Source organism: Gadus macrocephalus, chromosome 5 (genome assembly GCF_031168955.1).
Source record: "Gadus macrocephalus chromosome 5, ASM3116895v1".
Lineage (NCBI taxonomy): Eukaryota > Metazoa > Chordata > Actinopteri > Gadiformes > Gadidae > Gadus > Gadus macrocephalus.
The window spans coordinates 6,477,924-6,503,999 of record NC_082386.1 but is presented as its reverse complement, the minus strand read 5'-3'; the positions used below and the strand labels follow the sequence as shown (position 1 = coordinate 6,503,999).

General features: G+C 45.7%; 1 protein-coding gene across 1 annotated transcript in view; it reads left to right on the top strand.

Annotated features, from left to right (window-relative positions):
* The window catches only part of LOC132457862 (zinc finger MYM-type protein 4-like), a 30,734-nt gene extending 5,106 nt beyond the window's left edge, over nucleotides 1-25,628 (top strand). The window contains exons 3-22 of the mRNA XM_060052225.1: nucleotides 1,911-2,035; nucleotides 9,305-9,381; nucleotides 13,006-13,372; nucleotides 14,391-14,452; nucleotides 15,529-15,813; nucleotides 16,240-16,303; nucleotides 16,683-16,906; nucleotides 17,125-17,249; nucleotides 18,296-18,500; nucleotides 18,743-18,955; nucleotides 19,269-19,419; nucleotides 19,870-19,991; nucleotides 20,238-20,600; nucleotides 20,948-21,098; nucleotides 21,545-21,717; nucleotides 22,119-22,309; nucleotides 22,779-22,867; nucleotides 23,210-23,253; nucleotides 23,372-23,510; nucleotides 23,817-25,628. Of these exons, the coding sequence (XP_059908208.1) occupies nucleotides 1,911-2,035; nucleotides 9,305-9,381; nucleotides 13,006-13,372; nucleotides 14,391-14,452; nucleotides 15,529-15,813; nucleotides 16,240-16,303; nucleotides 16,683-16,906; nucleotides 17,125-17,249; nucleotides 18,296-18,500; nucleotides 18,743-18,955; nucleotides 19,269-19,419; nucleotides 19,870-19,991; nucleotides 20,238-20,600; nucleotides 20,948-21,098; nucleotides 21,545-21,717; nucleotides 22,119-22,309; nucleotides 22,779-22,867; nucleotides 23,210-23,253; nucleotides 23,372-23,510; nucleotides 23,817-24,448 (3,802 nt within the window). The 3' untranslated portion in view covers nucleotides 24,449-25,628. The remainder of the gene's footprint in view (nucleotides 1-1,910; nucleotides 2,036-9,304; nucleotides 9,382-13,005; nucleotides 13,373-14,390; nucleotides 14,453-15,528; nucleotides 15,814-16,239; nucleotides 16,304-16,682; nucleotides 16,907-17,124; nucleotides 17,250-18,295; nucleotides 18,501-18,742; nucleotides 18,956-19,268; nucleotides 19,420-19,869; nucleotides 19,992-20,237; nucleotides 20,601-20,947; nucleotides 21,099-21,544; nucleotides 21,718-22,118; nucleotides 22,310-22,778; nucleotides 22,868-23,209; nucleotides 23,254-23,371; nucleotides 23,511-23,816) is intronic.
* The last annotated feature ends 448 nt before the right edge of the window (nucleotides 25,629-26,076 follow it).

Here is a 26,076-nt window from a genome sequence, read left to right as displayed (position 1 = left end):
TTGACAAAGTAGACCATCAACTACTCCTGGCCAAGATGAAGCTATATGGGATATGTGGGAAGGTATACTCATGGATCGAGAGCTTACTAACTGACAGGCAGCAAACCGTGGTTGTTGATGGCGAAAAGGCAACCTTCAGAGCCGTAACCAGCGGGGTCCCCCAGGGCACGGTACTTGGACCCATATTCTTCATAATGTATGTTATTGAGTCGGTCCTAGCTGTGCGTAACTCAAAAGCCCTGACGTTCGCAGATGACACCAAACTCCTTAAAGTGATCAAGGAACTCCTCTGTAAAGCTCTACTACAGGCAGACCTGACCAGTGTCACCCAGTGGTCCATCGCAAACAACATGCTACTCCATCAAGACAAGTTTGTTGTGATGAATTACTGCCTCAACACCTCAAAGCTACTCCGTGAGCTACCCTTCACTGTGGAGACAAGACAATACAGGAGCTCCGAAGGAAAGATCATCGAATCGTCTGCCTACACTCGGGATCTTGGAGTTTACCTAGCTGACAACTGTACTTGGACGTTTCACGTCAACAAGATGGCAACAGAAGCCCGGCATATGGCGTCGTGGATCCTTGGTGCTTTCCGGGATAGATCTGTTCTCACCATGATGACACTATACAAGAGCCTGGTAAGAAGTAAAACGGAATACTGCTGCCCGCTCTGGAACCCTTCAAAGATAACGGATATCCAGACGGTGGAGAACATCCAGAAACAGTTTACAAAGAAGATAGCTGGACTCAGTGAACTGGACTACTGGCAGAGATTGGAGAAGCTGAAACTGCTATCACTCCAACGCAGGCGTGAGCGCTACACAATCATACACACCTGGAAGATTGTTAACGACCAAGCTCCAAACAACATCGACATGTCCTTTTACTCCACTGCCCGACTTGGAGTTAGAGCTACATTGCCATCCTATAACTACAAGGCACAGAAGTCCATGTCAACGGCGTACGACAATTCATTCGGTGTCAAAGCAAAACGCCTCTGGAACATCCTTCCCAAAGATGTAAACAGCCAAACCACTCTGGATGCCTTCAAAATCGCCCTCGGAGGATTCCTGAAACAGTTCCCGGATAGGCCGCCAGCAACGGGGTACACTCCTCCAAACAGCAACTCACTTCTTGACTGGAGTGCTGCTGGAGGACATGGAGTATGTGCGTGACACAGATCCCAGCTGCAATCCCTTCCAAACTCATCAAAAAAAATAATAATAATTCCAATGTTTGCTTAGGTAGGGGAAATCCTACCACACCACACAGCCAGGCTTGAGGCCTGCCTTTTGAGGGAAATGTTTTGAGTCTTTTCACGATGCTCCTTTAGCTCGCCATCTTCTCTGCTCTGGCAATGGGCCTGACCTGTTTAGGCAAACAGGCAAGAAAAATCTGCTCAACTTGGGAGCAGCAGTTTAATCACATTTGCCATTGTGGAGGTCTCACCAGTGTTCAGTATTGAAACATTCCTCATCAGCAAGCACATCAGGTCCTTGGGGGCTTGAAGTCTCAGCAAAGGAAAGTTTGGCTTTGTGTCCAGGGTTGAAAACTCTTTCAAAAGTTCTCCTTGACTGGTTTTGGAATGACTGTGTCCTGCTGCCTTTTGACTGACTTCTTGATTAGGTGATTAGTTCACCTGGGGAAAGGGGACAGATGCCTGTTGGCTGCTGACTGCATCCAATTGGCTCAGGGGATTTGATTGACATATGCTGTCGTCCAATTTCAGTAGTGTTACATTTATTTGGGTTATCTGTCAGGCCATATAGTTTCTGTTATTTCTACATTATCTCATAAAGCTCATTGAGACATGATATGGGATTTGTAGACTTGAATTAAGGATGTAATAAACTTGTGGTTAACTGCTTTCTTTGTACTAAATTATTGCTCTCTTCTGTGTGTTACAGATATAAGAGAAAAAGACAAAGGGATAAAAACCCCTGCAGAAGTCCAGACAATGGACATCAGCCCACACCCACTTCCTTCTCTCCAAATGATTGTGAAATGGAGCCTGGTGCTGATCATGGTACTGGTAAGAACCCTTAACGCTAACCCGACCAAGAATGTCTGTGAACCTGTTTGGATTTTTAAAAGGGAAAGAAAGAACCTCTGTTTAAATAAAAACTACAAGCCCCTCAGCCCATAACTTTTCCTAAGTAGAATATAATATGTTCATTGCCATTTGCACAGGTACAGGACAGTACAGGTACATTGGGATTTTTGTGGGAATCTCCCTGAGTCAGCTACTTCAATAAAATAAATATGATCATGCATCATTCAATCTGGTCTCCTGATTCACAGCAGCAGTTGAAAGAATTGGGCATGTATTCTCTGTTCCTGTACACGTGCAGAGCATCTGGAGTAGATCATCCCATTAGGTGTGAATTGAAAGAGAATATCATCTTCTTGCAAAGCAGAGTGGGTTCGATTTTAGTCATTGTAAACATATCTGATCACTTGATTATTGTAATCAGAGCAGAAGAGGTTCTTGGAATTTGATCTTCAGAAGGTAAGAATAGGCTTCCTCCCAAGGATATTTCATATTTTCAAAAAATGCCATCTTATGCCTACTATAGGCTATAACATAGCCTATAGTAGGCCTAATATAGTTCAGTAATCAGATTTAGCACAGTAATCAGATTTAGCACAGTTGGCTGTATCCAGCCCGGATCTCATTTGAACAGACAGTAACTTGCCAATATATTAATTGCCTCTTATTTAAAGTGAAAAACAGAATCCATAATTTACTTAGAATTATATTATAAGGATCAAGGTGCGCATTAATCATCAGGGAATGATGTTATAGGAAATCCATTGCAATCTCATGTCAGTTAAAGCATTCGGAGGTTCGACCACGACAGTAGAGGATTCATAAAGAGGTAGGCCTAATTACATTCATACATTCATAAAAACACAATTTCATACCGGCAATCATAAACACTGATACCGATCTATCTGTGATAGATTGATCAAATCGGCCAGCATCAGCCGATATATCAGTCAGGCAAAAAAAAAGTGATAAGGGTCAGGCTTGTGCAAAATTCAGAATTGAATATAGAATGACTCGGAAATTCCAATATTAAATACTTGAATTTGAATTGAAGTCAGAATCAGGATATAGAATTACAATTTGAATTTAACTAAAGGAAGTAGAATTCATATACTTAATTTAAGTGCAGTGATTTAACAATGAAGCTTTACCGTATATTACAAAGCATATTCCATTAAAAAGACTCAATTTCCCATCATGCTCTACTTTAACCAATTCAAAATGGTGGTAATTTGTTTGAAAGCTATGTTTGAAACTTGTTGGTAAAAGCTGAACTGAGGTTTCTGACGTCTCACAACTTATTAAATACAGTTCATATCGATATACTTGACAAATTGCAAAGTGTAATAACAGTAATATGGACAACTATAGTAAGCTTAAACAATCATCTTCACTAGTTAATTTTAATGAACCAATTCTAAGTACAATACCAGGAAACCACAGAGCTGTATGCAAGCACTGCAGTACTGCAGTCTGTGGCTCGATCAAGGCTAATTCAAATTTCAAAAGGCATCTACAGGTAAGTTATTGCCTCGTCCAACTTTTATTTTGAAATCCATCTCGATGGTATTATGCTATTGATATGATTTGATATAATCAGTGCAGGGGTCACTACTCAAGAAAGTGTATTGCACAATCCCAAATTAATAAAAATGTGATGCATTACCTTAGGATACTTCTTATTCTCTATAGCAGTGGTTCTCAAACTTCTTATGCCGCATACCACCACAGAAAATATTTGTCCCCCCAAGTACCACCATTATGACAGATGTTATAAAATATAACAACATACAGTAGTGTAGGCCTGCGTCCCTATTCAGCGATGCACATCTCATGCAGGAGGCACATTTATACTTAAAAATAATATCATTTATTGTTAGCTGTTGTCAGCTGTACAAAGCGGTAGCACTAGAACAGAGACACGGAAACACATAAACATACACACACAGCAAGTGAGAACACAATCTCGGCTGGTGTTTTTTTTTTTTTAGTGAGGGAGGAAGGACTGCGTGCTTGGTTTCCATTGGCCTGCTTGCACTGTTAGTGGCGTATGTCGGCATAACAAGTATGTGAGACTCATGTTGTTTCAGGGTGTTTTGGGGAACTACAAAGTAGCAGGGAGGGATAATTATGTGAATTGATACAGAAGGAAAGGGCAGAAGGAAAGGATGCAAAGCCAAAAGTGATGCCATTTAAAATGCATAATGCTCTGAATCATTCACTAACATCATTTCCACAATATCAAAGTAACAAACAATTAAAAGAACAACAAGAACATTATTTCAGAACAATTTGCATGGGCTGTAAGCCTAACATTGTTTGAGGCAAATGTGGATGTTAATGGACGTTTCGGAATGTTGGTCTTGGTGTTAAGCCAATTAAGATCGAGGGTGCTACAATGCAAGGGAAAGTTTTTCTATGTCCGCAGCTCGGCCACGGGCAGCCCTGCCCGGCAGCAGGCTCCGCAGCCCGGCCACGGGCTGCTTATTGGTTCATAGCGCAGCCATGCGCTATGAAAAGACGTAGGACGTCACACCCACTCAGAGGAGGAATTTCCTTCTCTTTCCCATTGAACCCCATGTTATTCACCGGCCGCCAACACTTTCGGGGAAATAAATGGGAGTCAGTGGAGGCTGAGGGAGGAATTTTCCTCCCTGAAGTAATTGTCAATAGCAGATAGGGGGTGCTAATGTCCCTTTACCCAGGGAACCGAACATTACATATACAAAGGCATTAAAGTACCGTATTTTCCGCACTATAAGGCGCACTTAAAAGCCTTTAATTTTCTCAAAAAACGTATAATCCGGAGCGCCTTATATATGGATCAATTGGTTAATTGGTTGATCCATACTGGTTGTACACGGTGCTCAAGGCGCTCTGTCAAAATGTTTAAGTATGAAAAACCAATAAAAACAATTAAATAATACTAAAATGTTTCACTACGACCAAGCCGCACCGCTTGCAGCATTACGGCTACCGTAGTCAGTAAACACCGGTACTGTGCTTACTCACAGTCCCACACCACGTGTGTGTATTAAGACCCCAAAATGGCACCTTCCAAGAGACACGCTTACGACGCAGAGTTCAAGCTCAAGGCTGTCAGTCACGCAGTAGAATATGGGAACAGAGCAGCAGCGAGAGAATTCAACATTAATGAATCAATGGTACGGAAGTGGAGGAAGCAAGAAGATGGACCTGCGCCAAGTAAAGAAGACTAAACAGAGTTTCCGAGGGAACAAAGCAAGATGGCCACAGTTAGAGGACAAACTCGAACAGTGGGTTGTTGAACAGAGAGCCGCAAGTAGAAGCGTCTCTACAGTCACTATTCGAATGAAGGCAACAGCGCTGGCATTGGAAATGAACATCGGTGAATTTCGAGGCGGTCCTTCTTGGTGCTTTCGTTTTATGAAAAGACGTAAACTCTCCAGACGTAAACTCTCTTGATCTACGAATCCATGCGCGCCCATATCACCGATGCTGTCAAAAAACAAGTGAAGCAAACTAATTCAGAGCTTGCCATCATTCCGGGTGGATTAACTAAAGAACTCCAGACGCTATATATTGGTGTCAACAGGGCGTTCAAAGCTAGACTGCGAGCTGCGTGGGAGCAGTGGATGACAGAAGGCCAACACACGTTCACCAAGATGGGGAGACAGCACCGGGCGACTTACGCCACTATCTGCCAATGGATCGTGGATGCCTGGGCTGATATATCAGTCTCAACTGTGGTCCGAGCTTTCACGAAGGCAGGAATAATGAATGAACTGCCAGGCAACAGCAGCGACACTGACTCGGATAATGACGAGAAGGAGCCGGCCATGTTAGATGCCGTACTTGCCCAACTGTTCAATTCGGAAACTGAAGAGGAAGAATTCGAGAGATTCGTGGACGGGAATTAACTGAAAAAGTGAGCTTTACGTGTTATACGTACGTTAACTGAACAATTTTGAGTTTTGCACTAACGTTTGAATTAGCGGTATCAGACTGTTTCTTTTACGTGTTTACAACTGAACAAGGAGTTGTCAGAACGCTTAATAAAGTTTGACTTCATCTGACTGTTTTGTTGACATTCCCTTTATGGCTGGTTCAGACTACACGATTCTCAGATATTCCTCCACGATTTAACATGTCACACTGACTATACAATCACAGAGCCAGGAAATCGGGCCTTGTCTCGTCGGAAGACTGGCCACACTCCAAGATTCCAGGTTGCGATGCTCTCTACTTTGTATCATTCACGTTTGCAAGATATTTAGAAAATCTAAGGTTTAGAACTGACATAAATGTGTTTTACTTTTTTGTCGTAAAGGTTCCAGTTTTATATCTGCTCAATGCAGCAACTCGTCCTCACAGTAGTTGCGTTGCGCGTGACGAGCGATACAATTAGCACAGCTCCATCTAGTGGATGCATAACAACCAGTCAAACGTTTGGCTGCAGTATCTTCTATTCTATGCGCTTTATAATCCGGTGTGCCCTATGTATGAAAACAGTTCTAAAGTAGGCCATTCATTGAAGGTGCGCCTTATTATCCGGTGCGCCTTATAGTGCGGAAAATACGGTAGTCATATTTAAGGCCATTAATTCATTAGTAGTCTGGGCAATCTACATTTTCTATTCTCAACAATGTTGAGGAGGATCTTCCTCCCTCTCCTCACTGGAGAAGCCTCCACTCCATTGGTACTAGTATTTTGATAGTAGCCTATTGTTTCCAATCTAACGATTTTTTTTTTCTAATTCCTCTACGTACCACTTGATAGCGCATCGTTTACCATAGTTTGAGAACCACTGCTCTATAGTATCTCATTGCTCTACCTGTTGCATTACTAAAGGACAACACAAGAGCCTGGCATACCGGGCCTAAACACAACTTTAACTCGCATTCACAACAGTAACATCAAAATGAATGTTCTAACTAACTCAGCCAAATATGATTACATTATGTAAAGTACTTTAGTACCTTTGGTGCTGGACATTATGTGTTTCAAAGCATGCCCCACACTTAACACTTTTTATAAATCAAGAAAACAATTGTGTCAATTTTGGAATTCATATAAATCATTGTTCTCTTCATCTACATCAAGGGAATATTAATTTACTCTTTTCCCCCACAGAAGAAACATCCTGAATTATTCTCTGTAACCAGCGGTCAGAGAATCAAGCAACAGCGTGGTCAACCTTCAAAAACACCAGGTTCTAGCAAGTGGTCGATCACTGATCGGCGTCAAGTGGCTCTTACTGACGGTGTTGTTACATACATTTCAAATGGTCTCCTCCCTCTCTCCACTGTTGACCATAAGGATTTCATAAACTCGCTGCATTTGGCCCAACCCTCCTTCACAATGCTCTCTAGGAGAGCTCAGCCAGGACCGTATCCCTCAGCGCTCGGCTATTATAAAAATGTATCTGATTCAACTGAGTTGGTCTATGGTCAAACGATCAATGAGGTCCTTTTTGGGAATGACTGGTCATATCATAATACATTTTGTGATGCAGAGTGTAGTACTGAGTTGCCAGCGTTTTAAAGTGAGGCATGCGGCTGAAAACATTTCCAAAATGTATGATGATGTTCTTGAAAATTACATCATTCAGGAAAAAATCTAATTTATTTTGACAGATAATGCCTCCAACATGATAAAGGCATTCACCCCCTCCCACCAATACATGTTGGCAGTGAAGAGGAGGAGGACGACGACGACACTTCGGATTTTGAGATACTGGATGTCGAATAGGATATGGCATACAGGGTTGAAATGGATGCAGGGTTGCAAATGTATGCAAAATATGTGCGGGGTTGGGGAGTGACTAGTTACATTTATTCCTAATCCCTGATCTTACTTATTCTACTTCGTTTAAGAATGCTTGATTCTGATTGGCTGGGAAGAGGGCATTAACCCGACTCCCGACAGGTTGCCCGCTGACTTATCGGTTACTTACTTACTTGCTGCTGATAAATCCAAAAAATAAAAAAATCTAATGGTAGATCAATGCGCCGCTTGTATTTTTTGGAATACTCAATTTTGATTGGCTGCCGGGTGTCCATTAATCCCTGATATATTGACACCTGCTAAGTAGTTCCAGTCAAATTGTCTGTTCAGCCTTCAAAACGAGAGATGTGGTATAAAGGCTGGGACGAATTTCGACTTATAATTATGTACAATGCATAACGTTAGCTCTCTGGCTCATAGCTGAGCCGACTAGAATACCTCCCGTTGTTGCCAAGTCGTATCTAAAGTCTGTCCGACTGAACAATGTTTCCGTTGCATAAGAACCTGACGGGAGGGTAATGATTGTTCAAGGTATTAGTCAAACCCTCAGGCATTACCAGGGAAACTAAATTATGCCATGTGAAAAACGTTATATTTGGATTTTAAAAACTAATGAAAATATAAATGAGTGGTCTTAATTTATTTTCTTTGCCAAGTGATAATGGTATAAGCGGGATAATGCCCTTTGAGGTGTACAAAACATTGTTTGATCAATCGTAATTGCAGGGGACTACTTTTTGAGGGAGATTAACTCAAACAGAGTATAAATTTAATAAGCATGCAATACGAATAAGAAAAAGCATAATTATTAAAGTATTAGAATTGTTTGATTATGTTGGCAAGCAAGAAGTAGAATAAATGGGATAATCACCTCAAGGCAGGGCAATAAACAGTATGATATGCCCGGCTCGTGGAAGGTAAGCCGTCCACGAGCCGGGCATATCTAACTGTTTATTGCCCTGCCTTGAGGTGATTATCCCTTCCGTAATGCATTTGTATTGTTTTAAATAGATCAAACTAATCAAGTCAACAAATGACATTGCATTTATAAAGTAATCAAAAAAATACAGTAAAACAAATCACATTGATAATGGCAAATTTATAGCAGTCAACTACATTTCCAAAGTAACCTTCCTAACTCTGAATATATATAATATTCAACACTTTCTTTCTGTGTGTGACTGTGTGGAATTTCGTTGAATTGCCATGAATTGTATTCCACTTCCTGTCATTCAAATTCCACATCCTGTGGTGGCGGAGCCAATTCATTTCCAATTCCAATTCCTTAATCGAATTGAGGCAAATTCTAAAATTCTGAATTTTGCCCAAGCCTGATTCCCATGCACTCCTAATGATCTTGGAGCAGGGGACCCCAACGTTTTGAAGGTTGCATGTATGCTCTACTACAGTGTGTGATCGTGAAAGGTGCCAGTTTACGGCATTGTTTAAATTGATGTTTTTCTTAACCAAATTATTCTGTTATAGGTAAGCCATCATATGAAATGTTTGAGAACAACCCTGATTCGGCGCCATCTTTGCAGTTGCGCCACAGTGATGTCAAGGTAACAGATATTTGCAGTCTTATGCTAAGTTCACACTACACAATATTAGCCAGATTTCTTTCAGTCGCCAACAAGTGTTTTTGAAGTCGCTTCCACATCCACAGCACAAATGAATATCATAGCGGACTCCTGTGAGTGATGATCGTCTAGTGAGAAGGCCTGGAGGGATGTCGAACAAGTTAAACTTCAGGACCTTCTTTATGACAGGTGGACACTTGGATCCCTAGCTTCTTGTGGAAATCCATTTTTGGAAGCGTCGCTTCTCATGTTTTTTCGTAAGTTGTGAGCCGTGGCGCTGATCAGTCATAATAATAATGTGAAACCCACTTCAAGATAGCAGGTTACATGACAAAGTTGTGTATTGGCAGTATAGCAAACTGACAACATTGAAAGTAGTGTTTTGTGTAGCGCCCATTACTTGTAAGATGTGACCTATCATTGTATTATGGCGACACATTAGTGCCATAATTCACTAATGTGATAAAAGATGCATTCGGGCGTATTATATTATTCCACACGCGTAGATATTAACTGCGAGCGCGCAAATGATCTCTGAGCGCGCGCAAATTACCTCTGCGCGCGCAAAACAGCCTCTCGCGCGCGCAAATTACCTCAGCGCGCGCAAAACAACCTCTAGCGCGTAAAAGCCTCTCGCGAAAGATGTTTTTACGCTCGCTCGAATTTAATTTTGGCACTATGGGGGAGGGAACCAAGGCAGGGCGGGCTTTCCTATGATTGGCCGTTTCTGAAGCGTGATATTTGATTGACAGCCCTCCTCACATTCAATTCTGAATTGTACAGTAAATAGCTGAAACGATAGTTACGTATTGTAACTCCAGATTCTATGAGTATAGGCGCAGCCTTTTAAGTGTCGGCCTCATTGTCCTTTAAATAGCTGAAGAAAAGCTGTTTATTGGGATCAGAACGTCTGCCGGCGCCCGACTATATCTGCGAAATGTGGACGTCGTTGAGGCACGCCGCACGCGGACGTAATTGAGGCCCACGCTGTTGGTGGTCGGGGATTACACATTTTTCAGTGCTACGGCTCACGCCTAGGGATAACCCAATAGCGATAGCCTTAAAAGGCTGCGCCTATACTCATAGAATCTAGAGTTACAATACGTAACTCTCGTTTCAGCCATTTACTGTACAATTCAGAATTGAATGAGAGGAAGGCTGAGGAGGGCTGTCAATCAAATATCGCGCTTCAGAAACGGCCAATCATAGGAAAGCCCGCCCTGCCCCCCCATAGTGCCAAAATTAAATTTGAGTGAGCGTAAAAACATCTTTCGCGAGAGGCTGTTACGCGCGAGAGGCTGTTTTGCGCGCGCTGAGGTAATTTGCGCACGCGAGAGGCTGTTTTGCGCGCGCAGAGGTAATTTGCGCGTGCGCAGAGATCATTTGCGCGCTCGCAGTTAATATCTACGCGTGTGGAATAATATAATACGCCCGAATGCATCTTTTATCACATTAGTGAATTATGGCACTAATGTGTCGCCATATTGTATAGCTAAATAACTACCATAAAAAAACAATTAAAAGCTGAGTCCCAATTAGACGCCGAGTCCCTTTTACTGGCCAGGTGTGGCTACACGTTTAGACAAATAAACGCTGGTCTCAATTAGATGCCGGGTCTGTTCTGTCTATAAATTGGCAATAACGCACCAATGAGCTGGATGGAATTACATGTACATTCATGGGATTTTGCAAACAAACAACACATTTTTACATTGTGTTGCACGCACAGCAAGACCGTTCAATGCATAAATTGGTGACCGGAATAAAGCACCAATGTAATCAAGTGTGTTTTAAAATCTACTTTAAAATGACCAACCTGGTACAAATACAAAGAAAATAAATCTCTTTAAGGGCGCAGCCATTTTTGTTGTCGAGTCGTACGGTCAGCCTCACTGAACTCGCTCTACTTTCAGAAAGCTGGGAGATTTACACCTCACTACTAGGACGTACCGGCAAATAGATAGCACCATTTAATGCCATGGCGCCCCTGAGAAAGAAGAACGACCGGAAATGTAATCTTTCAGCTATCAAATTTGCTGAACAAAACTCAGGAGAAGCCGCAGCAAGACATTTCACAGTTGATCCCAAGAGAATGGCGAAAAAACAAAGTTGAACTTCAACGTCTAGCTGGGGAAGACGGTAAAAGGGCCTTCTTTTATTTCTTTTTATATCCAGTGCGGGTCTTGCAGAGAAGCGCCTTTTTTATTTTGACATGATTTTTGCAAAGCCACCCACCCACTTACGACAGAAGCTCCTCCCACTTGGTGTGACAAGCTCCTCCTACTTGTTTGTGTGCCGAGATACACTCGGGCAAGACCCCGGTGTGCTTGCAACCATCACATCAGAACCAAACCAATGGCAATCGCAATATTCTTATAGGAAGCTTTGCTATTGTTTACCTTACGAATTATGCGTTCATTGAAGAAAAACACAAGCCATCTCCTTAATTCAGAATGAACGCATGGTTCTACCCGTTTGCTGTAAGCCATAGCTAGTTAGCATCGTTACCATCCGTGGTCCATGGACGTGGGCGGATCTAGCGAAACGAGTCGCGCGCCCTATGCTACATTAAACATGGCGGATTCGGGAGACTTTCAACTTAAACATTCAGAGGTAAAAAAGATGATCAAACAATGGCAATCGAATAAGCCAAGGCCCTACTAAGCCGACTCGATTTAACGTTACCTCAGTTACGTTTCAGTTATTTGCCCGCTTGCACACTTTTGAAAGGCTGCACAATAGGATGGCTCATCTGAAAATAGTTTTCTATTATAACCTTAGAGCAACCCAGAATGGCTGGCTGGGAGATAAGCGTGTTGGTGATGTTTCCCAGCGTGTGATACAGCTGTAATCTTGAAGGTGTTGCATTTCTGGAGCGTCCGAAGTATTGGCTTATGGAGAGGATTTAGTCACTTATGAATGCAGACCCGTCGAACCCTCACATATTTTTAGAATAGTGCCTCTCACACTGATACAAGGTGTTATTTCCAACATTCCGCCATTTGTTATGTCTCAACAAGGATGAACCAACCTGGTCGCCTGGGACATAGCCAGGGCCGTATACCTTTTCAAGGGTGAGAGTGCTTCTGTTCTCTTGTTATTCACGTTTTCTTTATTATAATACTCGCCCCAACCCTTTGGGTCGGTGAGAAGAGGGATCGACAGCCAAGGAACACGTCTTGAAACTGCTCCTCAACCGCGTCCGCTATAGATTATTCAACCTAAATCTGTAACTCGCTGTATTACATCCTGGAATAAACCATCTATTCAACCCTCTTTTCCAACCTGTCAAGTTGCTTTTATTTCGACTTAAAAAATGACTACTACGACAGAAAATACACAACGCAGAGTCTATACGAACAGTTTAGAAATAAGCTGAAATCGAACACATCTCTTATTTGAGATTGTGCAGATGTGCATTGACCCTTTTTTACTCAAAACCCTAGTTCTCATTGACAAAAAAAATAATACAAGTAGCTGTTGAGTCAAGTGTGGTTGTTTTCATGCAAATTAGGATGAATGTATTTGCATTGACGAAGAGGTGGCTGCTGTCTGACTGATATGAGAGATCAGTCAGACAATGTCTCCTGCTTTTACTCCGATCAGGTTTCAGAAGACCCTGGTAGCCAGAGGCCAGAGGCCGTGACCACAGGAGGAGCAGGCAAGGCCCAAACCTCAAGCGTCCTGGCAGCAGCCAGCCGCGGCGAGGCTACGAGTGGCGGGATGGACGACGTCCTCGAGGGCGTACCAGCATTCCCAGCGGTGGAGGAGGACGACGACGACGACGTTGAGGAAGACGAGGATGAAGAGGACGAGGACTGGCAATTCACCCTGCCACAGGGAACCCTGGAAGACTACGACGTTGACAGCCCGTTGTCAGTGGAGGAAGGCCGGAGGACCAGGGCTAACCGGCAGTGTGGAGATGGTCCACAAGTGGAGAAGGCCGGCGGACCTGCTTATAACTCCAGCTCAGGTGTGTGGTGTGTGTGGCTAGACGGGGCGGGGGGTTGGCGGCAGTAGCTCAGGGGGCGGAGTGGGTTGGCTGGTAACCGGAAGGTCGCTAGATTCGATCCCCGGCTCCTCCTAGTGCAGGGGTCACCAACCTTTTTGAACCTGAGAGCTACTTCATGGGTACTGAGTCATACGAAGGGCACCCCGTTTGATACACTCTTCTGAAATGACAAATTTGCTCAGTTTGCCTTTAGTTATATATTACTATTAATGATGATGATTAATGATACTCATCTATGTGAAACATGTTAATTAATTAAGTCATGTTATTGATTTCTCACAATAATTATCAAGCATGACTTAAAAAAAGGTGGGAAAGAGTTGTTCTAGAATGAGTTGTGCTATGTTTAGAACAGGCCTGCGGGCGCCTCATATGGTCCTTGCGGGCGCCCTTGTGCCCGCGGGCGCTGTGTTGGTGACCCCTGTCCTAGTGTGTCGGGGTGTCCCAGAGCAGGGTGTACCCTTACCGCCACTGACGAGCTGGCTGTCGCCCTGCTTGGTTGGCTCCGCCGTCGGTGTGGGAATGTGTGCGTGAATGAATGGTTCTAAGTCCTTTTGGATAAAAGCATCAGCAAAACCCCCTAAATGTAAATCTAAAATGGATTCAAATATAATTATTTAAAGGGAAGGGGAAACCCCCAACTTACTTTTTTCCGTTTGTTCAGCTTGTGTCTCACAAAGTGTCAATGAACATTTCTGTCATATTTTGTACTTAAAAGTTGTAATTAGTTGAACTGGGAAATTCTCTGTGAAATCCAAAATGTGTTGCTAAAAAAGCTTTCCCAGAATGGCCTACCATTTGTGCCTTTGGAACTCAATGTGTCTGTTTCTTCTGTACAGCCCTTGAAAGTAGTCTCTTATTTAGTATCAGAAGGTGTTTCTCAGTTACCTTATCTTTTGTAAAAACCAACAAACAAAGATAACGATTTGGAAGTTTCGTTGAATGTTAATTTTGAGCAACTGTCTCTCTTTTTTCACAGCCTCATCAGATGGAGCAGCGCTGGAGCCGTCCAAGCAGCCAGACGCCAGTCAGGGGGGAAAGGTGATGCTCGGATAAAGATGGTAGCCCTTTGACCACAGACATATTCTCAGTCTATGGGCCCACACTTAAAAAGCCTAATATGATAGTGTTAAGGCTAAACATATCTATTTAATTTATTTCACATTCAAATAGACTGCTTAAAGCATACCGTTTGCAAGGCTGTGTAAGAACAGCAAATGTATGAAGTCAACTGTCTGATCAGACAAGGAAGCTTTACTGTCCTGGGATCTCATTTATAACCGTTGCGTACGCACAAAACGGGGCTGAAAGTGGCGTATGTGACTTTCCACGCCAAAGTTGTGAACTATAAAAAAGTAACTTGACGGGAGAATGTGCGCAGCCCTAAGCAAAGTGACCCATGCGTACGCATGGTTTGGAGGAAAAGGAGAATTGGCGACAGACGGTGTGGTGTTGAACTGAAGTCAGACAGAAGAAATGTAGAGCAGAACGATTATGTTTTATCATCGCCCTTCATAAGTTTAATTTCAACCCGTATCATGCGTTAAATCTATGTAATGATGTCATGAGGTTGTTTGCATTGACCATTTATGGTTAAAAGGGGGCGTGTAGGGCGGAACGTGAAGCTGATTCAGCTGCGCACACTTCACACTCTGTGATTTATAAAGCAAAGATTGCTTATAGGTGTGCGTAAGCAGGGTTTTATAAGTCTGAATATTTTTTGGCGCACGCAAAACTTGGCTTTTGGGCGTACGTACACTTTTAGTAATGATCCCACGCACAGTTTTATAAAAGAGACCCCTGGTGTTTTAAAAATGTAGCGGCAATATTTACAGTTCCTGATCACGTACAGCAGTATTACAAGGTATCAACACAGTGGTGACTGAGCAGCTTATATGAATTAAATAATGGGTATAGCAATTCTGTGTATATGAAATATAAAAGAAAGGTAGGACACACATTGTGCCTGGCCTCTGTTTACTGCAGACAGACTTGATGGCATTGTCGATGTCACAGTCCAAACACATTTTTGGAGCCTTAATTGGCTAATCCACGGGCCTACATTCCGAAAAATTTTGAGGATAATTTCTAATGTATCACCATTTCTGATGTCCCAGGTTCCTATAGAGCCATCCGCGGCAGCGCCTCAGGTCCTTAGACCACCGCATAATGCCCCTGAACCATCGCATCAGGCCCCTGAACCTCAGGCACCTGAACCATCGCCTCAGGCCCCTGAACCACAGTCTCAGGCCTCCAAACCACCGCCCCAGGCCCCTGAACAACCGCCTCAGGCCCCTGAACCCCCCCTGCTCACCATCAAGGACGAGCCCTTGGACGAGGGCTACGACGTGGCCCTGCTGCCCCAGACCTCCATCAGCAAGGTCAAAGAGGAGCATAAGGATGTAAGTAGGGCACCGCTGAATACCCTGTCTCACAATTAACACCGGGAATAGCGGTAGGGATTTGCCCTTTGTGGGCTTTAATTTGCTGTTGCAAACGGCCGGCTGCCGATCTTCTTACTGTGGTAGGGTGGGGTTACAATAATAATAACGTTTGTTATTATTATTTAAAATACATTTAATGATGATAATAATATTAATAATTATAAAAATAATAATACAATTTGAATAATGAACAAAATATAAAAAAGTAACCATTAAGAATACCGATAAAATAAAGCATCAAAAAGCTGTAATGTCCTAGCGCGCTTCTAGCTGACCCCAAGTTAGCCAATGGAGAGAAAAATGTGTTTCCTAATAAAGAAAGGATCAAAAATGCCTATAGAATCCACTCTGATGTCTATGTGTTTGCTTCTGTGTTTTGTCCAGGAAGAGCTCAGGATCAGTTCAGTCTTCTCTTTCCGGGGAGGAAATGCATTCGCACCTCAAGGCGGTGAGTGTATATAGTTAGACCAAAAGTCAAAGCATCAAAATAAAGTGAACACATTTCAACGCCCATCCAATCAGACTTTTGATATGTTCAAATGTTTTCTTGATAAGACTAATTTTGTTGCTATTTTATATAGACAGAAATTTAATTGAACAACCATTAAGGATACAACAGCCATATAGATGAGTGATGCTTTCTGTTTTCTTTGGCCAATTATAGATATGGTCTCCTTGTTCTACTTTTCGTACATTCTTCCGCAAGTTACTTCCAATTAGGCCATCAAGTTATTTGTTTCACTGTATTCTTACATTAGTGATTCCCTGCTTTGCCACATTGGTTGGTCACTGTTGAATGAAAAGGAACGATGTATTCGCTCCACCAGCTCCGGCCCCCTTCCCCCAGCCCACCACCACCATCTTTATCCCAGGGAGAGGCACTCTGCTTCAGGCCTCCACGCTGGCCACCCTTGGGATCAAACCCAGACTGCCGGCTCCGGCCATAGCCCCCGCCCCTACTCTGCTGGCCTTACCCCAAACCCTGTCCCAGCCCCAGCCCCTACCACCGCCTGCCGTGATAAGCACCATCAGATGCAGTGGTTGCTCCAAGGTAAGCTCTCTCTCTCTTTTTGCTCAAGTAGCTGTTAATCCAACGTCACTCAAAGTACGTTCCCATTGGACCAGAATGGGTCAACCATGAAACAAATCCAAAGCCATAAAAGTGTATTATTGCCGATACATAGACCTCATCAGTTCAGAGGAGCCCGTTCCTCTGATGCGACCGTTTTGCAGTTATTTACCCAGAATCCTCTGGGTCGAACGCTGTAGGTGCTGGTGAAGGGCCAGACGGCGTTCCAGAGGAAAGGCGCCACCCAGCTGTTCTGCTCCACCGTCTGTCTGTCCAGCCATCTGCCTCCGACCAGCAAGGCTCGCAGTTGCTACCATTGCAACAAGTACGTCTCCACTACCCTCGCTGGTGCTATTGGCTCGCAGTGGGACTCACTTCATTCGTTTTGTCCTGGCGCTACAAGCCAACATTTACTTGCACTTCAGGACGTGCATACAGGTTGCTTTTGATAACGAGAATGTGTGCAGTTGTCTGCAAGGGTTTCGTTTTGAATACCAACTTTGTACAAAAGAGCGATTTCGTGAGCCTATTTTACGCATCAAAAACGCACCCAATTCATCGTAGCTCCCTCATAGGGGAACAGCCACTCGCTACACTTTGTTACACTGGGATTAAAGAAGTAAAACTGCAGTATAATTGAATCCTCTAAATCCATTGGATATTTTCGTGACAGAACGCATTATGTGGTCACTAGGCGATATAGGTTGAGTAACCCCCCATGTCATTCTGACTGTGTCCGAAAGACTACAGGTACAGGCGTCTTTAGGGTGGATACATGGCTTCAATGCTTTGTCCCTCAGCTGTTGTTTTGCTTATGCAAGCAAGGCCCAATCCCATTTCTACCCCTTACCCCTTCCCCTTCCCCTTGAAAACAAGGGGGAGGGGTAAGGGGAAGGGGTAAGGGGTAGAAATGGGATTGGGCCTTAGTGTAGCACCCCGCAAACACAAATGGCGCCCTCTTGACCGCATGTGCCGCATGGCATCTAAGCTAGTACATCTCAGCATTGGCCTGGGAACGCCTCGGAATCCCCCCGGTCCAAGCTGGTTGGCCCGGGAAAGCGAAGTCTGGGCCCCCCTGCTAGAGCTGCGGCCCCCGCGACCCCCGATCCTGGATACGCGTATTTGAAGATAAGGAGTGGGACCAGGACCTCGAGTCACTAAGCCTTTCTGCTTACCAAACCGTGACCTTTTAACAGCGCCGTTAACGGTGAAACCAGTCGATCGCTGCATTCCTTCAATCGATCGGCCGTAGAGCTGGTCGAATTCCAGTCTACCAAGATTTTCTATACTGGCACTAGCACTTGAATTTCTTGATATTTTTGTTTTGATTCAGTGCTTCCTTCCTCCATCTTCCTTTTGTTCTCGGTGCAGAGAAATCGAGGACCCGAAGAGCATGGTGATGGTGCCGCTGGACAACAACACCTTCATCCACTTCTGCAGTCACCACTGCCTGTCCGCCTCCAACGCGGAGAAGAAGAAAACGGTGGCCCAGCTGCTGTATAACCCTCGCCTGGTTACCTACCAAGCCAAGGAACAGGAGAAGCCCCACTGCATTGTATGCAAGAGCACCAGTAAGGTGAGGAAGCCTCCCCATAGGAGCACTTTTTGCTTTATTTATTTTTTTGGTGCGTCCTTCTTGTTAAAGGGGCAGTGAACCCGAAATCTTTTTAAACTTATTTTTTTATTATTAGGTGGTAAGTTGGCGCTGGACGTAACAATCCATCCGAGAAACCCCAAAACGCAACTTAAACCTAAGCATTGGCCATGCTGTACCCCCACTCTATGCTCACCGCTCCCTCTCTCTCGCTCCCCCGTCAGATTGAACACGAGGTGATGCACCAGGCCCGAATCCACAGCCTGTGCAGCGACGCCTGCTTCCTGGAGTGGCGCAACTCCCGGCAGCTGGCCATGAACTGCTGCGAGGGCTGTGGCCTCTACTGCAAGAGCGACTCGGACGTGTGCCAGACCCTGACCGTGGAGAAGGCTCAGCTCAACTTCTGCAGCCCCACCTGCGTCAGCACGTACAAGCAGGTACGGGCCCCCAGAGATTTGTATTCGACGGGTTGTTGGAGGACGGCAGGTGGTGAAAATGTTTTACAAAAGGAACACACATTCTTCTTCTGTGTCTTCTAGCATACAATGAGGATACACTGCTACCTAGTAGTGGACATAAATGTTGGCATTTTAGTTTCATTACGTCGGGCACCTTTTTTATTTGATAGTGTTAGGAAGGAGACTGCCACACGCAGCTTAAGCCAGTGGTGCTGATCGAGGGTTCTTCTGGGGGAAGCCTGCGTGTGATTGTACAGGGGTTCCAGCGGTTAACGCAGCTGTTCCTTTTCAGTCCTGCATTAAGAACACCGAGTGCGCCGTCTGTCACGACTCCGTTCGAGTCTCCAACACCATCATGGACAGAGACCAGATTGGGAAGGTGCAGCTTTACTGTTCTACCACCTGTTTTGCTCAAAGCAGGCCCAGCAAACACACGCTCACAGGTAAATAAAACGACAAAACTAACCTACCTTTTTTAACTTCAGCTCCTTTTACTATCTTTCAGTTTGGCACCCTCAAATGCACACATTTAAATCCCAGATTTTATTTTGGTCATGTAAATGGTCAGGATTTAGTTTTACGTCGAGTAACATAATTGCAATGCATAACAGTAGACACAATGAAACAAATGACAAATTTGTAACACACCTCTTAAACCTTAGCTGGAATTATCTTTGCCACGTGGATTTTTGTTTAACCGTAACACACCCCTGTTTTGTATACATTGTGAACTCTGGGACTGTACCAATCATCGATGTGTACACAATGTAACCCAACTCTTAACTCTTCGAGAGCACAAACATGCCGTGATGCTCCACAGAAGAGCTCTGCTTCTTGGCTTCTTGAGGTGTAACTGTAGACCGTCCTCCTCTCTCCCCGGATGCCCTCCCCAGGTACAGCGTTCCCGTGCTCCCAGTGCAATCTCAGCCAGGTCCCCCAGTACCATCTGGCCATGTCGGATGGCCACATCCGAAACTTCTGCTCCCACGAATGTGTCGCCGCGTTTAGGTTACAGGTACTGAAAGCCTCATTTCATTCTGATAAAAAACATAATGGCCTAACTTATACAATATGTATTGTGGACTTGGACTTGTATAATATGTTGGCTATTGCTTTGGTTTAGAACGATTTGTATGCCGGACTGAAATATGAGCAGCAAAAATCATACCAAACCTTGTGGAATGATAAAATGTTCAATAAATGTGCAGTCTCTCTCCCCAATGGGCCGACCTCAGTGTGACGGTTCTCTGTGATCCCACAGAAAGAGGAGCACGGCTCTCAGCGCAGCCTGGTGAACGGAGCCCCCAGCAGGCCCTCCTACTCCTCTGCCCCGCCGCCCCTCTCCGACGGGCCGCTGCCCGGGCCCCTGGGCGGGGCCGCGTCCCCGGCGCCGCGCCCCGACAGGTCCTCGCCCCACGGGACCCACCCCGGCGCCCACAGCAGGGTCACCTCGGTGCCCCCGCTGGAGCCCGCCTACAGCGACCTGGCCTCCCACCAGGCCCAGCCGGCCCCGCCCTCCTCGCCCGGCCACGCCCTGACTCAAGCCCCGCCCACACACAGCCACCTGACCTGCAGCCAGTGCAACCAACGGTTTGACACCAAGCCGCTGCTCTTCAGCTACCAGGTGAGAGAGAGAGAGAGAGAGAGAGAGAGAGAGAGAGAGAGAGAGAGAGAGAGAGAGAGAGAGAGAGAGAATCATGGTAGGGCGTATGGTGGTGGGAGGAGTTATGGTAACTTAAAGCTTAACTTGAGCACTATAGTCAAAGTTACGTGGAGAAACATTTATAAAAGCGAGAACATTTTAATTAAAATATAAGAAAATCTAAAATTGAAGAGCAATGTCCTCCTATGCTCCCCTTTTCCAATTTAAAAGTCTATTACCACCTGCTAACTGGCCACCCGTAGAGGCTCTGGTCCTGTTGCTCAGCAACCCTCCGCCGCTAGTCAACGCTCCCTCCGCTCGGCCTGCAGGGTCGCATCTCCATGTTCTGCGGCGCGGCGTGCTGTGAGCAGTACAAGACCCAGAGGAACATCATGGCGCCGTGCGAGAGCTGCAAGCTGGACAACGTGGTGTTTGAGGTGGTGACCTTCGACCAGCAGGACCGCGTGTTCTGCAGCCAGAGTGAGTGGTCTTCACGCACGCACGTCCTCTGTTCCGCGCGTCGCAGAAAAGGCTGACGTGTCTCTTGTGAATATGGTTATCAGATCTTCGCAGTGTTGGTGTGTTTATTCGGCGTGATTATATTCATATCCGTAATTAAAAAAGGCCAAAGTCGGGGCGCCCCGGTGGCTCACCGGGTACAGCGCGTACCATTAAGGCCCAGTCCTGACCGCAGCGACCCGGGTTCGATCCCTGCCCGTGGTCCTTCGCTGCATGTCCTCCTCTATATCCCACACCTTCCTGTGTATCACACTCATCATAAAGCATGATTTTAGCAAAATGCTAAAATGAAAACGGCCAAAGTCTGCATCGATATGAGATAATTCCCTTTTGACATTGCTTGCTGTCATGTGTTTTAACGATGCTCCACCCCCCCCCCCCCCCCCTCTCCCACCTCCCTCTTCAAGTCTGCAAGCAGCAGTTCCGAGAGGAGGTGACGGCCGGGGGCAAGGGCCCCTGGAGGCCCTGCTCCTACTGCCGCTGCGAGAGCCAGAAGACGTTTCACAGCCACTACGGCGGGCGGGTGGAGGAGTTCTGCCGGCCGCACTGCATGTCTCAGTACACGGTGCTCTTCTACGGGGTAGGCGGTGCTCTCGGGTCGGCGACGGCTCTGCCGATGGTCACATGACGCAACGGTTCTTCTGGTTTTTTTGTATCCATTTAAGGAACATGTTTCGAATCATCCCAGTCATTTATGGGGAAAAAAGGGCAAAGCTGTTCCAAATCTTCTTGGGCAAATGTCGTGAGCGTTTGACCGCTGTGTCGTCTCACTAGACTCCGATGAATAACCATTGGGCAACACTGCGCATTGGGTCACGTTAAAGATGAATGTTAATTGCAATTTTGAAAAGTGCCTATTATATGTGTCATATGGTAAAGATAGTTACCGACTATTAAGTGAAATGCACGATGGTATGTCGTACTTCACCCTCACTCTCTGTCTCTCTCTGTGTCTGTCTGTCTGTCTGTCTGTGTGTCCAGATGGCCCGGTGTGACGGCTGCAGGCAGCGGGCCTGCCTGGAGGAGAGGCTGCAGTGCACCAGCTCCGTGCGCAACTTCTGCAGCCGGGCCTGCCTGATGCAGTACTGCTACCGGCACTTTGAGGCCGGCGCCTCGCGCCGCGCCGACCCCCCCCCCCCCAGCCGCCGGCCGCGCGCTGCCGCCGCCCCACGGTAGGACGACGACGGCGTCGGCGTCTGTGTTGTCGACGTCATCTTCGCGCATACGCACACGGGCGTGTGTGTGGAATTTGTGAGATGATACTCTGCATCATGCAACATGCAGATGAACATAAGGGAATAGTGTCGTGTTGTTTCAATGTAATCTAATAGTTATAGTCATCATTAATAGTTAGGCACTTACAGAACGCACTTATTGTATGTTGGCGCTTAAAAATAGTACTTGGCGTTGTGCAGCATAGTGATTGTCAGTACTTGGCACTTCCTTACTGAACATCCTTACTGCACCGACAGCGATATAGTGTTTCTCTTTCTTCTGACAACTGTACTCATTGTTTGTCTGCTAAATGTGTCCACTAAATGCAACTGTTAATGTAGTCATGCCACCACAGCTAAGCCAACCGCCCCTCTACCGCTCTCTCTCTCTCTCTCTCTCTCTCTCTCTCTCTCTCCCAGCCCCCAGTCAGGCCAACCATCCCTCCAAGATGAACCCGGTGGGGGGGGAGCTGGTGTGCCTGGCCAGTGACTCTGCCACGCGGCCTCATGCTACGGGTCGGTTCACCTTCCACCCGCTTAAAGGGGATTCTGCACTTCACGACTCCAGTGCACGTTGGAGTTTTTCAATAAGAGATTATTCCGTTTTGTTTTTTTGTGTCAACCTATAGCGTTAAAACGTATGCATAAATAGCACATATATTGTTGATTCATCAATCGTTGAATCAATGAATTTGCCTAATAATGTCAATGTTTGCCATATGTCATATTCCCTTGATCAATGCATAGAGCTATTCTTGGATATATGTAGCTCTGATATAATTTTTTTTATTGAAATTGACTTTTCATACCCATTCTGGTATTATATGTTATACATTTGATTATCTTTTCTCTTTGTAGGCACTCTTCCAACTCCTTACACCCATGACAAGACGATATACCACGTAAGTACTGCCAGTCAAAAGGGCGGCACAAACAAACAACTAAATAAACGGTTACAGGACCTTCAATGAAACTAGGATTAAGACGAGACGGTACGTTTCCATCTGTGTCTGTTCGCAGGCTAGCACCCAGACGGACGCGATGCGCTCCTCTGGGCCCCGGCGCTGCCAGGTGAAGAACAAGTCCGTTTTGTGTCGGCCCTACACACTGAACCAGGAGACCATGTGCCAGCTGCCAGAACCGCCCGCCAAGACCTCAGGTAGCGCTTCTGAAGAACCCTGGTGCATCAAATCCCTTGCAGATTCCCCGTATCTGCCTGCCCCACAGCTGTGCACTGCGGACAGGGCTTCGGTTCAATGGATCATCATCGATGATGATGACAATCGGGTTCAGTCCGTCGTAAGCCCGTTTGGTTGGCTTTTGTGCGTATGAAACCACTGAAGGGGATGGTAGTCTTCCTGTGGCTCAACGCAGCCCCAATGAATGAATGCGTGAATGAATGAATGAATGAATGAATGCATTTCCTCGCTCACTCTTCTGTATGGGTTTTGTGTTCCCGTGGCAGACTCCTCCACCGCAGCTCCACAACCTCGTCCCGTCAGCCACCTGCCGGCGCGCCTCACCGACCGCCACTTCCTGGCCAAGAGGCTGTGGGGCAGCGTGGGCTGCGTGGTCTGCGGCCGCCGCCCGCGCAAACGGGCAACGGAGGAGGAGGAGGAGGAGGAGGAGCAGGAGGAGGAGGGGCCCTGGGGGAGGAAGAGGGCGAGGACGGAGGAGTCGGGCACAGTGCGAGTGGCGGAAACGGAGAAGGGGGACGAGAAGGAGGCGGAGACGCTTGAGCGTGAGAGGCACCTCGGGGAGAAGGAGGAGGCGGTGCAGGCAGAGACGGGGGTTATGGAGGAGAGAGGGGAGACCAAGGAGGCGGGCTTGGAGACGGGGGTGGGCGTGGCCGGGCAGGGGGCGACAGACTTCTACTGCCGGCTGTGTCCGGGGCAGCCGGGCCTGTGTCCCGCCCCCTGCTTCGAGATCTACCACACCAGGCTCATGTACTGGGTCAGCCCGGGGGGGGGTGGGGAGCGGAGCTCTCCGGGGGACAAACTAAACACTCCTCACGCCACTCTCCCTTTGCCGCCTCCGTCGGCCGCCAGTGTCCTGACACAGACCCCCACAGTCCAGGCCGAATCTGGACTACAGTAGGGGACTACAGGGCCGGGGGTGACCTCTAGAGCGTCCCCCTGCTCATCGATATATAGATATAAAACTGTGAAACTTACCCAACACTTTTTATGCAAAATTGCAGTGAAACGTGTACGCTCTGTACTGCAGATCTTTGTGTTCATTTTCGTCGTACAGCTGAGTTCCGTTCCACTTTCACAATTTTTGATTGATTGGATTTACATCCGTTTTTTACTGAAATATGATTTACATCAGATTTACATCAATTCTGAGCCAGGATCGACATGGAGCCTTTTCACTAATGGTGACACATGAGAATAATGCAACTTTATTTAAGGGAGATGGTATTTTGTCCTCGGTTTATAACACATTTCTTGTATCTTTAGGTTGTTGTCATTCTTGTGGGTTCTTGTTATTCATTTGCCAAAGACTTTCCTTGGTCTGGTAAGATTAGGTTTCTTTTCAATTGTATACTTTTTTTTATTATTATTTCCATGTATGATGAAATGCTGAGGCATCTCTTTAGGGCTAAGGGGCCTGGGGTGGGTGCGGCACCAGTGATGGGCAGACTGACCCTAAAACAAGCCAGGTGGACAGCAGTACGACTGATTCCCCTTGGCACAGTGTCGCGTCCGGGAAAGACGGTGATTGGCGCCCCAGTCTAAACAAAAAAGGATTTGTGCATCTAGCAGAGTTCCACCAACCCCCCCATGCCAACCTGTTCTGTGGACATGTCTGTTGAGAGATCACGAAGGGCAATGACTTGGGCCTTGGTATTGGTTTGGTCCTTTTGCCAAGCGTATTGCCTCTTGTCTATGTCCGCTTATTTTCACCGTAGATAAGGGGGAATTCAAGAAAGGCACAATCCTTGATATATTTTTGATAGTTGAATCGGCTGAATCCATATCAGGCGTCATACTGTTACTTCCTTCATGGACATGAATGAGTGAGAGATCAGCAGGATTTCCCTGGTGTTTGCTATACTCACACTATTACCTCACTTAATCCCATCATGTTCTCCAACATGATAAAACTTGTCCGTTCAAATAAATGAGGGCTTTACATTATTGTCGCTATTTTAATGGTGAAATATTGTTAATCTGATGTTGGTGTCAAGTTTGAACATGTTATTTGGCATATGGTTTCATGATTTGGCCAATGGTTTCATGCAGTTCATAGTTATTAAAAAGATATATATATATTCACGCTTGTATTCATCATTTATTGAGCACAAAAACCTTAATTATTTTATTTAACACGCTTTACTCCAGGTTGACTAAACCAATTAAATTGTCCTTAATTGCATGATGGCTTTTTCCTGTTTTTAATTTTTAACGTAGTATGGGAGTCAGGGATAGTGACAACCTGCTTCCCTCTGCTCGCATATCGAGAACCACACGCCCTGTAACAGCCAATCAGATCCCTCAGAGATCAGAGATTTAGAGAGAAGACACTGGCCAGCACCATCATCTCACAGAATCACCTCCACATCATGTGTAACATCCCACTCTTCTGTTGGATTACTGGTACAGTTCTGGAGCACATCTGGAAAGCATCCCAGAATGGAGATGAGATGCCCAGGACATAGACTCAGATGTACATCCACTTTCTGATGGTTCAGTCAACACAGGGAAACAGGAAGTATCATG